The sequence below is a fragment of the Ylistrum balloti genome, unplaced genomic scaffold (genome assembly GCF_031769215.1).
Source record: "Ylistrum balloti isolate Yb309-2 unplaced genomic scaffold, AGI_CSIRO_Ybal_v1 Utg370250, whole genome shotgun sequence".
In the NCBI taxonomy this organism is placed as follows: domain Eukaryota; kingdom Metazoa; phylum Mollusca; class Bivalvia; order Pectinida; family Pectinidae; genus Ylistrum; species Ylistrum balloti.
Genome location: NW_026782200.1, coordinates 15,629 through 33,505, shown reverse-complemented (window position 1 = coordinate 33,505; position 17,877 = coordinate 15,629). Strand labels below are relative to the sequence as shown.

Here is a 17,877-nt window from a genome sequence, read left to right as displayed (position 1 = left end):
CACACACACATTTATACATTCTTTTGGGACAGAGAGGCGGGGCCTAATATGGAAATAAGAACAAATTCCTTAAAATCCAACTCTCCTGTAGGGATGATTGGGTTTTGCCCATATTTGGTCGGAAGCATCATTTGATGGAGAGGAATCTATTGTATTTAAACTTTAGGTTTCGGCCCTATGGTGCCGAAGGGCCACGGCCCATTACAGAAAATAGAACAAATTCTTTAAAACCTGCTTCTTCTGTAGAAATACCTGGATGTTGTCCCAATTTGACCTAATGCATTGGGTTCAGTTGAATCAATGTTGTATAAATGATGGACCACAGCCCTATAGGGTAGGAGAGATATGGCCCAGTAGGGGAGATAGGGCAGATCCGTTAACATTCGTGTGTAGGAATGCCTGGATTTTGTCCCAATTTGGTTTGAGACATGCTTGAATGAAGGAGATCAATATTGTTTGACCAATGGGTTTCCGGTCCATTGGGGCCAGACAGTGGAAATAGAAAGTCTTTAAAATCCTTCTGATGTTGGAACCGAAGACATCCATGGTAAAGAGAACATCGTGTTTTAACAAACAGTGCATCTAACCTCGTTTTGGAATTACATGTAGATACAACTGTTTTAAACACTTTTCCCTTGGTTAAATTAAATCAAATTCAGCAAACGAAACCAGGTGAGCAATACAGGCTTCTTGCTTTGTGTGTGTATGTGTTTTTTCCCTTTGGGCGACAAAATGGTCTTTAGATATATCGTTGCACTATCTTTTTATTTATTTATTTATTTACTTATTTATTTATTCATGTATTTATTCAGTTATTTATTTATTTCGTTTTGATGGTGTAGAAACGACATGTTTAGCAAGATAAAGTAAGACAATGACACATATCAGCTATCGTATTCATACAAATAGTCGTACACATTAGACGTCCAATTAGTCGCATGAATAGGTTATTTTTGTTTTTATTTAAGTGCCGGCCTTGTCTTTGTCCAGTTTCCGTTCAAGGCAGTTAAAATGTATGTGTGATGAGTTAGCTGTCACGAGTTTAATCAAGTACCTTTATAGTGCTTTATCATCCTCTTGATTATGATTACACGTGTCCGGTACATGGGGATGTATGCATGTATAAGTAGGTAAACAAAAACGTGCCATGTCACATAGGAGGAGAGGGGAGGAATAGGAGGTGAGGGGAAGAATAGGAGATGAGGGGAGGAATAGGAGGTGAGTGGAGGAATAGGAGGTGAGGGGAGGAATAGGAGGTGAGGGGAAGGGTTTTAGGGGGTAAGAGGAGGAAGGGAAGGGGGTAGGAGATGGGGGTAGGAGAGGGGTTAGGAGATGGGGGTAGGAGAGGAGGGTAGGAGAGGAGGGGTAGGAGAGGGGGGTAGGAGAGGGGGAGGGAGGGGGAGGAAAATATCTTAAATGCTAAGCGTTTTCGTTTTGTCTAGTTACATATTTAGTAGGCCCGGAATAGCCATACTATTGTTAGTGACGTATTGTACATGATCTGAACAATGACTGATCACTTGACCTGTGACCTGTGCTGTTCAATTCTTTCTTTCTTTTCCCACCTAATCTTTCTTTCCTTTCCTACTGATTTTGGGCTGTAAAGACGTGTTTTGCTGTCTCATTGCTTTCATGTCCGTCGTGTGATAACGGGCTAAGTCTCTGATTTATATTGCAAATTGTGTATGTCTATTATTGATAAATATCATTTATTCATCTATTTCGAAGAATCACTTCGATTATTTTAGATTTATTCTATATTTACACCTGATCTGTATGGATGAGAACAATATTTATTGCATTATTTAATCCCCTATTTCTGTTTAGGTCTTGGTCTAGGTCATTTATGTCAAATGTTAATATGAGTAATGTGTAGCATACTTGTAATAGACTACATAGTGAAATTAATATTCATTTTTGTATCTGTACAACAAAGTAAATATGTATTGTCAGTAACGTGAATGTCACTGTGTGTTGTGTGTTAGTGTGAGTTTTATTTGGGTGTGTTCTATGACGTGTTTTACCTTGTATTGTATTATGCCATTTGTATTATTTCAAGGAATTCTAGATCTATGCTTCAACTTAGAGGATGAAAATATGGAGTGACATCGTCTAGTTGTTCGAATGGAGAAACTCATACTCCCGACCTTGCTACATATAGATATGATGGAAAAACCAGTCAAAGAAATAAAAAAAAAAACCATTGGTAGTATTTTAAGAATGACTGCTGAAATATTTCAAAGGCACACCCGACTGGATGTATTCGTTAACGGTTCTGTATCACTACATTATGATAAATGAAGTGTTTCTGTCTGTAACATGTCAATATTGCAATATTAGGACATCTTTAACAGGGAGTAAACAACCGATCACATATCTGTTATTAAGATCTGTTGAGTCACATCCAGGACACAGGGACGTAGGTAACAATGGGACTTGTGTTCAAAGAAACTTTCCTGGCATGTGTTTCATTAAAGAAACAACAGAATTACGACAATATAATTGACAGCATATTTCTACACAAAATTCTGAACATTTTCTACAAAAATATCAGTAACTGTAAACATACAGTTCTTAACAAAATGTTCGTTCACAATCACATAGATATTAATGGCGGGCACAGAAAATTCACTTAACAAACAGCACGTGCAAATCTACGGCTACGGCACCTATTGGTCATTATTATTCTTCGTTTCACTTGACAGCAGATTTGGGGGCCAAGAAAGCCTTTTGACATATTGATAATAAAGAGAAAATAATATCAACCTAATTTAACAATATCAAATTGGGAGGTGGATTTCTGTCATATAGAAAATCTAAATATAGAAATCGAGATCAGTATAAATTTGAACCGCATTAATAACTGTGGCATATTACCACTATTAGTTTGGGGAGTGATTCGGTCACCGATATGATTGGTCCATTGTAGAACACTTTCCAGCTCGGACAAATAATATTGTCTCCAATATAAAGAAACTCTCATGGAGGAATAAATTTTACGTCGGCAAGAATTGCATACTGTAACTGATATAACAAAGCGGCATTTGTAACATCGTTACATAGTGTTGTAGTGATTGAAAAATAGAATCTTAAACGAGTTTACAAGTTTTATTTTCATCTTACCAAGATGAAAAAAAATGAGATATAAGCAAAAATTCAGAAGTAAAATAATTGATTTAATGACTTCAATATTTCCGCAAGAAATCATCAAAATAGTTTATTTTTTTCTTTCAGATAATATAAAAAATTAGTTGTGTTCAATTATGAAAGTGTGTTAAGGTAGTTTATCGAACTTGTTAATTTCATGACGCCATGGTCACAATCTCATGGGGAAGGGTAAATTATACTATGGTTTCTAAGCTTGAGTAAACGTTTCTGAATTTTCGTTAGGATTTTTATCAGACTAGACCTTGTTAGAATTATCGATATACGGATGGCAATTTAATGGTACGCACATAGATGTATACATTGATATTATTCATGTCTTATTCAATGTAGTTCCATGTTCTATATTGACGTTCTAGACTCGGTCCAATGTTACCATAGTGAAACTTAATTTTGTAACAAATGCATCTGAACAACCATTGTACATCAATCGGTTTTAGACAATGAATTTCATTTCTGAATACAAGTGTATCTATAATTTAATCCAACACACGTTTTAATGCACCTGTGTGACAGCTGGCTAACCCTAGGGCTTCAGTTCTGACACCTTTCCACCAGTGTAATATGTTTATTGGACATTAACACAGCAACAACAACACCTTATTCTTCTCCTCCATCTCTCTTCCTCTATCTTACTGTGTTTTGCGAGTCAGTCAGTAGTGGAGGACATGACAGATGTTCCGTCTACAACTTGACACAATTTTAGTAGGTTGATATGCACTGGTTATCACTACGAATTCAATGTGAAATTTCAGTGTTGGCATCACCTAAGCCTGGGTATTTTAGTTCATATAGATTTCCTAGTACAGTTGTATATTGGATTTATCTGTATGACATTGTAATGATATAAAACATTTGTTTTGTGATCTGTAACAAGTATGAGGATTGTCAGCAGTCATCACTCGTCTATAAAACTGTAGTGATGGTAGATTGAAGATGATACCTTTGAATGCTTTTGTTGACGCTCTTAAACCAGGTTGGGCTAGGAGACTATAAAACAGCGAAGGAAAATGGAAATCAGTTTTGAAAGACAGAATTAATATAGGTCGATGAATGCCGGTATTAAAGATATATATCAAAATGTACAACTTTATGGACTTGTTTTCTCATCTAAAATGTGTTGAAATTAAACAAGCGAAAGAAACAATGGGCAATGAATATTAAAGCAAGCTAAAGTGGGTTTCTTTAAAATACTGTACTTCCTCCTACATACCGGTAAAACTGGAAAGACCAGCCACCTTTCTCCAATTACAACGACGTCATGACACCGGAACAAAAACAGTTAAGACCAGGTATTAAGTGCATCATCATAAAAAAAGTCCGATAATTTTTGTACACGTACCAGGAAGTCTATATACACCAAATCGTGTCTAGCCATACGTAATCCTCTCACGTAGTCAGTATGCTCCAATACACACATTGTTAATAGACTTTATATTTCTCACTGAAAGGAAACACGAGGCAGTTAAATGGGCGGTACAGTTACCTCTGTCGGGTGGTGCTGCGACGTTGGAATGCTGTGTAAGCGTACGAAGCAAAGGAACATTTCTAACATCCACTTAAATAGCTTGCTTGTAGAACCTTTTTAACTTTTAAGCAATAAAATGCATTTTTTAGATCTAAACCTGTGAGCTTTTCAGTTTAATTTAATTAAATTTACTTCCGGGTGCAACAAAGCATGAAAGATTGACAAGATGCATTAGCGTCTATTTTAAATGAATTTGGATGACCTATTTACCACAATGCTGATACAGGTCTGCTGTACATACAAACATTTAAGAATTCAGTTAAGAACAATATTCCATTATAGAAGTTTCTCAGCAGTTTTTGACTATGTTAATTTCCACTGGCAAACAATTCATGTGGTTTTAGTACAGGTACAGGTAGATTAGTTACATCTGAAGATAAAAAGACGCACAATGTAAAGTTTGAGGGGTACACAATTACAGAACTGTTTGTAGGATTACAAGATAGCATGGTTAATTATTTGCTTTATTTTGCTCATTTTACACAAAAACACCACTAGCCAGGCCCAGCAGACAATTATCATCTAATGTAAATATACATTTATTTCGGTAAAAGATATCAATGAGCCCTAAAATACATTTCTACCTCTGTGTGATATGATTTCCTCAATCCATAGCGTGAAAGGCTTCCCGCAAACTTCTGTATGCTGTACTTCCGTCAAACCACTGTGTAATATTATTCCATCATACCACTGTGTTATGCTTACCTCAAACCTCTGGGATATAATCCCTGCAAACTTTTATGTGATATGCTTCCCAGCATCTATTTAATCAGAAAGCAGAAGACGCTTACTCTTCCGGAACACCTTGTGTTATTCTACGTGTAAGTGTCCAGGTGATTGTGTTCACACATTAGTATTTTCTTGTTGTTATAGTAATGTCGGTTACAAACCTTTAATGTCATAGTTTGGTGAATAGTGTAGTTACTACCTGTTAGAAGGGAATGTTGTACCTGTCCCATTTAGAGATCTAACTAAGCAGTTACTGTTCATGTTCTGACCCTGTTTTCCTATTTGGGTAATTACAATTTGTATAAACGATTGTCATGGTTAATAAATTCCTTGCTATTTAAAGACAAGCCATCATCAATATAATCTTCAGTTTATTGAGAATTCGGGCAACATTTGTTTTCATGTGTTGACGCTATTGTTTATCCCAAGGAGCTATGATACAAATCATGCTTCTGTACGAATGTGTATGTGTAATATTTTATCATTACAAGGCATAATTCATTATCAAGATTTCTCGTAGCTTGGTATATCAACAGTATGGTTTATGTGATTTTTGTTATTCAGAATCTACCTAGTAACACCCACACCCATCACACATGCTCTACATAGAAACCAATCCCTTATTTAAAATCCGTTACACTCTAATGCACATGTGTGTTTATCTAACAACACCTGAGACACGCTGTATTTGATCACGGACATCGTATATAGACGTTCATCTACATGTCCCAGTGTAGTTATGCGGTTGACTAGGGTTGATGATATTTGGAGGGACGCTACAGCTTCCTTCCTGAGGATGTGGATATGATAATGCAAAAATATTCATGATTTAAACAAGACGGGAACAAAACATTTGTGTTACAAGTGAATACTTACTTTGTCACGCTCGAACTGACTCATCGATTGGTGACCAGATGGTTTGATTGGACGTCTTAAATGACCACTTAAACCGAAAAGCCAATGAGGCATGACCAGGGCTGTATACCTTAAACACGTGCATTTCTTGGTGTTTTTATAAATACTGTTCGTGATATCGAGGATATGACACCGTTCCTTTTGAAGGAAGACTCATAACTAATTTGAATTGACAATCTATTTTTTAATGATTTCCTAATTGTTTGATATTGATTAATCACTTGTCAATCTAGAACAGTGGCATAGCATTAGTGGAAATTGTGAGTTACTCGGTAAAAAAACATGTTGAATCAAGCTACATTCGTTGAATTCCTTGCCATATTACTGGTATACATGGCTGCAGAAGGTACCAGCTGTGGTACAAATCCCTGTATGGATGTTTCTGACATTTGTTTAAATTCTGGAACATGTTACCATGACAACATCACCTGTCAACATGGCTGTCATTGTATGGCATCATTCACAGGACAAAGGTGTGAATTTCTTACAAATTCAGTCAGCACCACGACACTGAGACCGTTGTCTACTACTTCTCCAACTCTGACAACGCCCAGTCACAGATCAACTACGACCCTGAGACCGTGGTCGGAACGGCAATGTTTTCCTGGATTTGAATGTGTGCACGGCTATTGTGACAGAGAAGGATCGGGTTTTAATTGTTTGTGTGACCCTGGATGGAAGGGGATATTTTGTCATGAGTATATCTGCTCTTGTCCTTCCAATGCAGAATGTATTGAGGAAGGTGATACATTTAGATGTCAAACAAGAGAAACTGCAACTAAACTATCTACTACGCCAAATACACAACGTCCTACACCTGTCACTGATAACTCCACGGCTATACATGCCTGCTCGGCAAATTACACAAAACGTCCTTTGTCAGAAAGACAATGTGTACCTAATTTTGTCTGTGAATATGGCGCGTGCAAAATGAGTGATGGAAATATTGGAACAATTTTAGAATGCGTCTGTGATGACGGTGGAGGAGGCGGACTTTGCCAGGAACTCTGTTGTAAGCCATGTTCGGAGTATGGCCAGTGCAAATCCTTTGAGAACGGCACCGAATATTGTCAATGCCGGTTCGATCGCGAAGGAGATTTATGCGAGTTGAAAAAGGTTGTCTCCACAATAGGTATGTAATTACATAACACCTCTAGAAAAAGGACCTCAAAAATAAGCTTTACTTGAGAGTAAGCCTTTTTAAACTAGTATAAAAATACAGTCATGTTACGCCCTTACATGTAAGAATTGTATGTACATTATGTGCGTTACGATCCAACCAGTAAAATAGGGTTTCAAAAGTAGGTTCGAGACATGCTGTTAAGACTATGAATACAATTACTGTACAGACTCTCATTTTCAAGAGGTTCTGTTTTTCGTGATTAATTTACATATGTAGGTCTCATTTTTGGAGCGTGGAGTACTACTGAAATCGACAAAAATAGACACTATGAAAATAAAAACCGACATGGAAATGGGTAGTTCTCTCATCATGACAGCTGAAAAAATCCTTGGTGTTTTTAGCCTTTTTTAGCCGCAAAAAATTGAACCATAAGAAAATAAGAATGTTAACAGTATTTGGTATCAGTTCCTGTTGTTTAGACTTCGGTGTATGTTTGTGGTACTACAGTTCCTGTTGTTTAGACTTCGGTGTATGTTTGTGGTACTACAGTTCCTGTTGTTTAGACTTCGGTGTATGTTTGTGGTACTACAGTTCCTGTTGTTTAGACTTCGGTGTATGTTTGTGGTACTACAGTTCCTGTTGTTTAGACTTCGGTGTATGTTTGTGGTACTACAGTTCCTGTTGTTTAGACTTCGGTGTATGTTTGTGGTACTACAGTTCCTGTTGTTTAGACTTCGGTGTATGTTTGTGGTACTACAGTTCCTGTTGTTTAGACTTCGGTGTATGTTTGTGGTACTACAGTTCCTGTTGTTTAGACTTCGGTGTATGTTTGTGGTACTACAGTTCCTGTTGTTTAGACTTCGGTGTATGTTTGTGGTACTACAGTTCCTGTTGTTTAGACTTCGGTGTATGTTTGTGGTACTACAGTTCCTGTTGTTTAGACTTCGGTGTATACTTGTGGTACTACAGAGGGATTGTTTGATTTTGTAGGAATATGATCTGAATATCATTGAATAATGTGTTCTTATCAGTCGTTATAATAAAACGTTATCTAACGATGTGTAAGTATTCAGTGTTTATCTTTCTACTTGAAAAAGGGAGAAAAAATGAAAAATGAAATACACTTCAGCCGTTGGTACTCGTAAAGCAGGTATCATTCTCTTTCAGAAACGTCGAGAATACATACCAATGATGTATAGCATTTTATGTAACTCATTGATAATGTCATCCAATTTCAGCTCCAGCTAGTACCGAGGTAGTTTTGTGGCCCCTTTGGGTCAGCGCCATTGTACTTGTGGTTCTGCTCACGACAGCTGCTCTGCTGTTTTTCTGGATGTGGCGGAACAGAGTAACCATAGTGATGAAGATTGTCCATTACTTTCAGGCGTATGAGGACGACGGTTTGTGTCTATATATACATTACTATATCATCAATAAAATACTGTTTAAGAATGATTTTACAAAAGAGTCCCGATTAAACAACTTTTAAAAATTAAGATTTAAGAATCAGATTACATAGCTAAAATATTAATTGAACTGCATCATACAAGTGTCTTCCTCTAGGACTTGTTGGTGATTCGTTTGGAAAATTCTTCACCGAGAAAAGTTATATAGATAACGTATATCTCTCGTGTTATCATTGACACCTTTGTATAAATTGTGTTACGACAACACGTGTAATAACACCTGGCGAATCTTTGATTTGATTGGCTGAAGATTCCCGTTGTTTTAGTTAGGTCGTCATAGCTTAATGTAGTCCAGATTGTTCTGACTGTCTATCCGTGGTTTTACTTTTGACTTGGTCCAGGTCGATAGTTAGAATTCTTTTCTATATAAAACATCAAATTCTTACCACTATCAGGGTCTACATCCAGGCAATGTTTTATAAAGTTTATAACAGGGTGATGGTTATAAATTATACATCGATGGAAAGATAAAACATTTTCCAACAAACTTGCACATGTGTCAATGCAATTTAATGTTGTAAACCAACTATCTCCAATCAGTTTATCCTAACATCTTTACATTCCAGTATAGTAACAATGGCCTCTACTAACACAATCTCTCCAGATTTGTGGTCTTCAATCTACTATGCCCGTCAATCTCACGTTTTGGTAGGTTTCTTGTTAAATCTGAAAATGGTCCGTTACCTTACATTGCGGCGTTTCCAAGGAATGCGATCAAAAATAAAATATTCGGCGATTTATATTTCATATGAATCTGATGTCTTATTCACGAATGCTCGTAAAAGAATGTATGTTATATAACAAACAGAATCTTCCATTGTTGACTTGGGGCCGTTGATGTTCTCTAAACTGAAATTCTTCAAGGTTGATAGCATCCTAGTTGTTATGGAGACATTAAACCTCAAGTACATCTTCAGACGTGCTTCCGTCTTAAATGTTTTAATTGTTCCTAATTTATTTCAGATGAGAAAATGTGGGATGCATTTGTGTCGTACAAATCGGCAGACGTTGACCAAGACTTCGTGTTACACACATTGTTTCCTAAGCTTGAGAAAGAACTCGGCTTCACTCTCTGTGTACATTTAAGGGACTTCCTACCGGGAGAAAGTGAGTACGCCCATGTGCACGTAAAAATCTTTCTTTGAAAGTTTAAATTTATTTAACGGTGAGAAGTTTCGTGGGTTAAGTGGCAATACTGTTTCTTGTTGAGTTGGGAGTCGTTTCTACAATCCGAATTTGAAATCACTCAGTTTAATTCACTGTAAACCACATATAAATCTGAACGTTTATAATTCTTACTTTTCAATATTGTATTCGTTTTCCAAACAGAACAAAGATAAGTTTAGCAATTACATCTAGTATTGTCTCGGATAAAGATTGACCAGTGAGGGGACGTTTTCTATCAAATGCACCAGTATATGTACAATATACATGGTTTATCACTTTTTATTCATAGTTCAGCTCATTTAGACCAGCCCAAATTTCCTTTAAGTCGGTCACCGAATCTCATGCCGGAGAAATTCATATTCTTAGCGCCAACAAACAAATGTAATTTTCAGGACCATATCATGTTGTAACAAACTTATATTTGATTCGATTTTTTTTTTTCAGCGATTGCTAACAATATTATTCGTGCTATTGACAACAGCAGACGAACCATCCTGGTTCTCACGCCACGGTTCGTTACCAGCGAGTTCACAAGATTTGAATATCAGATTGCCCAGCAGGAAATGCTAAAACGGAAACACAAGATCATTCCAATACTCCTGGAGGATATTTCTGACGTAAACGACGATATGGACCCGAATCTGAAACAGATTATCAATTCGGTAACATATATTGAATATCCTGGAAAGGATCCTAGCGAAAAGAAGATTAATCATTTCTGGAGGAAAATTGTTCTGTCTATGCCGAAGAAAAGAGCAAGCGAGCAGAAACAGAAGCAACAGAGGGACATGGTTGACTATAAACAGCCTAACGGCGTGGTCGAAATGGCGGGAAAAAACGTTGTTGTCAAGATTGCTGATGAGCAAAAAGAAAAAGAAAACGAGTTTTTAGAGAATCAACAAGGAACTAATATTAGAGAGTGGACGCGTCTATGATGAAGTTAAGTCATGCATCGTTGAGTATCCGTCAAGCTCGACTACACTATTAAATGTGTCGTCACGTGCAGTGATAAATACTCGCGTACCTCGACTAGAGACTCATTCGAACACGTAAATTGGCAATTGCTCGGTTTAATTCGAATACATATTGGACTTTTTAAAATACATGAATTGCTAAATATTCTTTTAACTTGACTACTGAACGGAATTGTTCAAAGAGGTGAAATGGTAATAACTCATACAGATTGGACATTTTCAAACCAATGAAATGATTCAAATATTTGTTTAACTCGAATACTGGTCTGAATTGTTCAAACGCGCGAATTAGTAAATACTCGTTAACTGGAGTTTTCCGAACTACTGGACTGAAATAATCGGTTATATGAAGTGTAGCAGCTCCCCCGCCCCCCTCCTAAAAATCAAAATCGTTAGTAATAAGAAGTCTGAAAAGAAAGAAACCATATCTAACTGTATCACTATATGTATTTGAACATTCCTGTGCGATACGTAAGGTTGTTAATATAACGGAATCTCGTTAGTCCGGATACGTTTGAATTAATGTACATGCGAGCTCGCCAGTCCGGAAAAGTTGGTAGGTTTCGGTGTACAAGTGAAGTCCACCCGTTCGGGCAATTTCGTGTCGTTGTACAATTGAATCTCGCCAGTCCGGAAAAGCAAGTTGATATGTGAATCTCGACGGTTCGGTAGGGATATGTTAGTTTGGGTTTAAATGGAAATCTTGTTAGTCCGGATCACGTAGTTTCAGCATGCATGTGAATTCCACCAATCCAGATAACTTAGGTTCGATGTACATGTGAATTTCACCTGTCCGGATAACGTAGTTTCGATGTACATATGAATTTCATCAATCTAGATAACTTGCTTTCGCTATACATGTGAATCTCGCCAATCCGAACACGTTTGTTTGGGTTTTCATTTGAATCTCACCAGTCCTTATACGTTAAGTTTTAACTTCATTAATGCGTTGATTTCGGTGTACAAACAAGAGTTAGGGCATTCCTGATCGGTGTTGTTAGAATGGCATATGAATTATTGAATCACGAAAAGCTATTAAGTACTATTTCCTCGTTGCAGATGAATTACATACATATACTTACTTTGATATACTGTGTATACTTCCAGTTTGTTTGTTCATCTCTGATGATGTATACTTATTAAAACGTCAGGAAGTGTTAATGTCCTATTTCGTGAAAGAAATCCAGTTTTTTTAAAATATATTTATCGGATATCCTGTTTTCATATTTCGTTGTTCGTTGAAATGTCTCTTGTATATATTTCGTCCCCACGTACAAAGTAAATCAAAGTCACGTGATCTTCATATTGCGCTACTTATATAATCGTTACGCATGACGAGATACAGATCGCTTAAGACTTCATCATTCATTGTTTGGAGTGCATTCATTACTGCAGACATCGCGTCTCAACAAACAAAAACCACAAACGGACAATGTTACCATATCATCATTCTAACTCTTAGACGAAAAGATTATTGAAATTTAAGAATTAAGAAACTGCGAGATTTCCGAAGGTTATTTTTAAAAATGTGTTTGTTTTGTTTAGACATTGATTCATTCTTTACTTTTTTCATGACACTGTGTTAATATTTTAACCAACATTTCAGTGTATGATTAAAAATGGTTCCTACTGATGTAAACTACACGTATTACCTATAAATATATCCCGAAAAAGTACTAAAAAGTAATCCCTTATCTACCTAGTATATGTACATCTTTTTTCGTTTTGTTAATGTTTGTTGACCTGTCACATCTGAGAATCAAAACTTTGTCTTAAATAAAATAACGTGTAAAATAATGTTTGTTTCATTATTCTTTTAAATTAATTATCATAATAAATTATCTTTTAATTAATATAATATTTTTTACTTGTTAACTTAAACAATTTTTATATTGTGTATTAATAGGATTATGTTAAGAAGCCTGAATAAAGCCTAATATATATATATATATATATATATATATATCTTAACTACAAACAAGATTACTGTATGTTACTAACTGATCCGGGGGATGAGGTTTGGGGTGGGAGTTATATTTTCATTACGGTACAAGTCGATGTGACTACATAATGAATAGGTATGGTGAACAACATTGTATATCAAATGTTTAAAAAAAAAAAAAAAAAAGGGTTACGCTGTTTTGCTTTTGAAATCGGGGTCCTAAATGATTGATACACTTCACCTAAGTGTCCTGTAATTAGTTGCATTCATGCGAATTAAAGTTATGGAAATTCGTTGCTGCGATTTAATCGATTTAAATTTTTTATCCATTTTAAAAATAAGATCTTGTGATAGTAATGGGGCAAATCACATTTATTTTACTACCTGAACTAAATGTTTTAGTCTCTCAATAAAAAAGAAGAAGAAATTATTACCAAGCGCACGCCCTACTTTAGATTCCAGAGGACATACATGAAGGTTACCATACAACTGTTAAATAAAGTTTCACATATGTTGTTATTTGTCGAGATAATTAAAACATTATTATCGTAATAATAAATACTGTAAAATACATGGTCTGTATTTACCTGGTTTCCGTGGACATCACATCACATGGAAGGTAAACTATCCATTTACAGTGTAGATGTTATCGGTACATCAATGAGAGACTTCAATGGTATCCATTAAGTTTACAGATTCAAGGGGAAAATTGCATACACAACATATTAAAGGTACAGCAAATGACAGAAAACATTTCGTGATTTTTAAATAATTGATACAACCTACATAAACCTTTACAAACGAATGGCTCTTTTAATCCGTACAAGTTAAATACGGTCTGTTGACTGGGGTTGTCGTCTCGTAAATAACCAGGGTCATTTTGAGGCGGGGACTCCTTGCAGTGGCTGGTGGCTACCTCATTGAACAACATACGGGAGGCCCGCTGTGCAGCCATCTAGAGCTACTGAGGGTAAAGTGTCTTGCCCTAGGACAAAGCCAGTACAGCACAAGCTGGCTCTAAGCTACCTTGGAAACACTTTCATGCAAGGTTAAAAGGTCGACACTCTACCGAAGTTTGCTTCTCTGTCTCTGTGGTTACATTAGTGTAGAGCTGTGTCACGACATAAAACCACCAAGGTATTTCTACCTCATAACAAATACAGCACAAAACCACCAAACTAGGTCTGCTTGTGTAGACATCACATTGGGGCCAAAGTTCGGAAGAAATATCGACAATGGGTTTAGAAACAAGAGATCTCGAAGGGATTATGGCACCCACCATTATATTATATTCATTTGTTCTTCATGAACTGAATTTTGTTTCTTATTTTTCATGTTTGTTCTCTTACTCTTTATTATATGAATTTTACAAATTATACCTCTCAAGAAAGAGACAAAATAAAAGCCTTTAACTGTCAAATACAACATGGTCGACTGTCCGCAATTTGTTTCATCGACCAGTTCTCCAAGATGGATGAAATAGAACATTATCCTATGCACCCTGCTGTTTAAAAGAAAGACACACAATCATATATGTATGTTAATATCATAACAAAGTTTAATTTCTATTTGTTATCTTTCGTTGTTCCATTCAAATTACTGAAATGAAGAACTTCTACTAGAGTACTAGCTTGATGCATGTACACTGTTTTGAGTACAGGGTAACTACCTTGAATGGTTTAAGATTACTGGTCTGATTTGGCCTGTCTGTTTCCATTTTAACAGAAAAAGTATTTAAATGGAAATCTTCCCCATAGCAAAACATATTGCTATCTTAATAAGTGTAAAAAGGTTTTGAGCAATTATCTTGAACAGTTTCTGAGCACTGGTCCAGAAAAACTGAAGTTGGTGATGAGGGTCGTCCGTTTCCATGGTAACAAATTTCAAAGTTAATTTCAAGATGGGCAATTGTCCGCCATTTATTTTTCTGATCCATACCAACCAACAATCAAATGCAACCTACTTGAAAATTAATACTCCACAAGAAATGAATGCTAGCTTGTTGGTTGTACACAGCAAAAGGCACTACCAGAATGCCAGCTTAGTGGTTGTACACACCAAAAGACACTACCACAATGCTAGCTTGTTGGCTGTACACAGCAAAAGACACTACCAGAATGCCAGCTTGTTGGTTTTACACAGCAATAGGCACTACCAGAATACCGGCTTGTTGGCTGTACACAGCAAAAGACACTACCAGAATGCTAGTTTGTTGGTTGTGCACAGCAAAAGGCACTACCAGAATACCAGCTTGTTGGTTGTACACAGCAAAAGACACTACCAGAATGCTAGTTTGTTGGTTGTGCACAGCAAAAGGCACTACCAGAATACCAGCTTGTTGGTTGTACACAGCAAAAGACACTACCAGAATGCTAGTTTGTTGGTTGTGCACAGCAAAAGGCACTACCAGAATACAAGCTTGTTGGTTGTACAAATCAAAAGACACTACCAGAATGCTAGTATGTTGGTTGTACAAATCAAAAGACACTACCAGAATGCCAGCTTGTTGGTTGTACACAGCAAAAGACACTACCAGAATGCCAGCATGTTGGTTGTACACAGCAAAAGACACTACCACAATGCTAGCTTGTTGGTTGTACACAGCAAAAGGCACTACCAGAATGCCAGCTTGTTGGTTGTACACAGCAAAAGACACTACCAGAATGCTAGTTTGTTGGTTTTACACAGCAATAGGCACTACCAGAATGCCAGCTTGTTGGTTGTACACAGCAAAAGACACTACCACAATGCTAGCTTGTTGGTTGTACACAGCAAAAGGCACTACCAGAATGCCAGCTTGTTGGTTGTACACAGCAAAAGACACTACCAGAATGCTAGCTTGTTGGTTGTACACAGCAAAAGGCACTACCAGAATGCCAGCTTGTTGGTTGTGCACAGCAAAAGGCACTACCAGAATACCAGCTTGTTGGCTGTACACAGCTAAAGGCACTACCAGAATGCCAGCTTAGTTGTTGCTAACAGTTTCATGGTTTGGGGATCATGGTCTGTACAACTGAATCTGAAATTTGGTTCATCTGTTTCCATGGTAACATAGAAAAAACCCATCTAAACAGAGATCTTCTCCATTACAAAAGTAACTACTACAGTACTAGTTTGATAACTGCAAAGTCCTGAGTAGTTTGATTTTGCGACCATTGTTGCTAGCTAGCACGACCTTGACTGAAGAGAATATTACTGACACTGGCGGACCTGACAAGCACCTGTTTCTGGCAGACACATGGGGTTGGGCATGCCTATGTGAATGCTCTGATAATGCTATAAGTGATTTGACTTTAATTCATTGTTGCTTACAACTGTCTTCCATTATCTATGGACGTGTATCCTAAGTTGCAGGGTAAAACTGCTTCAGATCAAGTACTGCAGTTGCTTCCACACTAAATGTTATTCTAGAAGATCAGGAACCTGTGTACTTATGCAAATATACCGCTAGGTATGCATCACTGAAAATAAAGCAAATGATTTGTAAATTGATCCTAATTCTCTCCAGCTGCCTCCTACTCTCAAGGTTGGCCAGAAAATTGAGATGGTGATGAAGTATTGTTGATGGGTTGCTGTATAAAAAAACCTTTAACTGATCTAAATAAGGTAACAGATAACAGATTAAGACCTCTTCAGTTCCCAACCATGTTTTATTTAGATACATCACATCAGAATGATACAATCCGTTTAGACTTACACCTCCAACTACATGCATGTACCACATAACTCAATCTTTAAATATTTTCATGTTTATACATGTACAACCCAAAATGCTAACAAATTTAACCCTACCTTTATATAAGTAACTATAGATTAAGGTTCATCTTGTGCTGTTGGACTTCCATACATTAAGGGACATCACTGAAAGCTAACAATGTAACTCCAGATTAATGTTTGTCTCGTGCTGTTGGACATCCATACATTCGGGGACGTCCCTGAAAACACAAATTTACTAATACTTTAATGTAAGAAACTCGATCCAAGTTAATGGTATCTCATACTGTTGGACTTCCACACATTCAGGGACGTCCCTGAAACAATATTCAATGTCTTCAGGAATACAACATCCCCACTAAAACTGCTTCTTTCCTTATACAAATAATTCATTTCGATATATGATGACTGAAAGTATCTATGGCTTTGACTGGTCAAAAATTGCAGCACAGATTACTGATTATTTTCACGTGTGAGACATCGGCAGGGTTATGGATTGTTATATTCACCTCGCGTGCACATACTCTATTTCATATGTAGCATCGATTGCAAAATAATTAGACCTTTGGTGCAACATCATATTATATTTTGACCTATGAAACATGTCTTGACCAATCAGCATGTTAAGAAAATGACAGTGATTTCATAATTACCTTACAAAGTAAAATTGTCAAAAGGATCAATTTCTGCCACAAATTGTGACTCCAGTATTGGTACATAACACAACAGGTACTCATGGTCATGAATTGGAAATTAACAACCTACATAGTTACATTAAAGTTAAGGTACAATGTAACTATGTGGGTTTTTATTTTTATGGTACTTTGAAATAAAGCATCTTGATGTGATAAAGTGATTTATTCTTCATTCCATTGCCACATTTAATACAAAAAAACAAAAACAAAAAAACAAAAAATAGAAAAAAAAAAAAAAGAAAAAAAATCATCTTCATGTAAATGAGCACATGTGCATAACAAAGCCCTTGTTCCCTAAAACAACAACAATCTTTTTGTTATCTAGATATTTGACATCATGAGGACAATTACACTCTTGGGACTTGGCCTGAATCACTCGTCCCAAGATCTGTGTTTGTAGTAATAATACACTAGTTCTGCAGGGCTAACGTCTTATAAGATATACAACACTGAATAATA

The 17,877-nt window shown here is 36.5% G+C and overlaps 1 protein-coding gene across 1 annotated transcript; it reads left to right on the top strand.

The window, feature by feature from the left end:
- The first annotated feature begins 6,515 nt into the window (after positions 1–6,515).
- LOC132552494 (uncharacterized) lies at positions 6,516–12,833 on the top strand. Its single transcript, XM_060216672.1, has 4 exons — positions 6,516–7,469; positions 8,699–8,860; positions 9,890–10,033; positions 10,538–12,833. The coding sequence occupies exons 1-4, from the start codon at positions 6,620–6,622 to the stop codon at positions 11,026–11,028; spliced, it is 1,647 nt and encodes a 548-aa protein (XP_060072655.1). The 5' UTR covers positions 6,516–6,619; the 3' UTR covers positions 11,029–12,833.
- Positions 12,834–17,877: the final 5,044 nt, after the last annotated feature.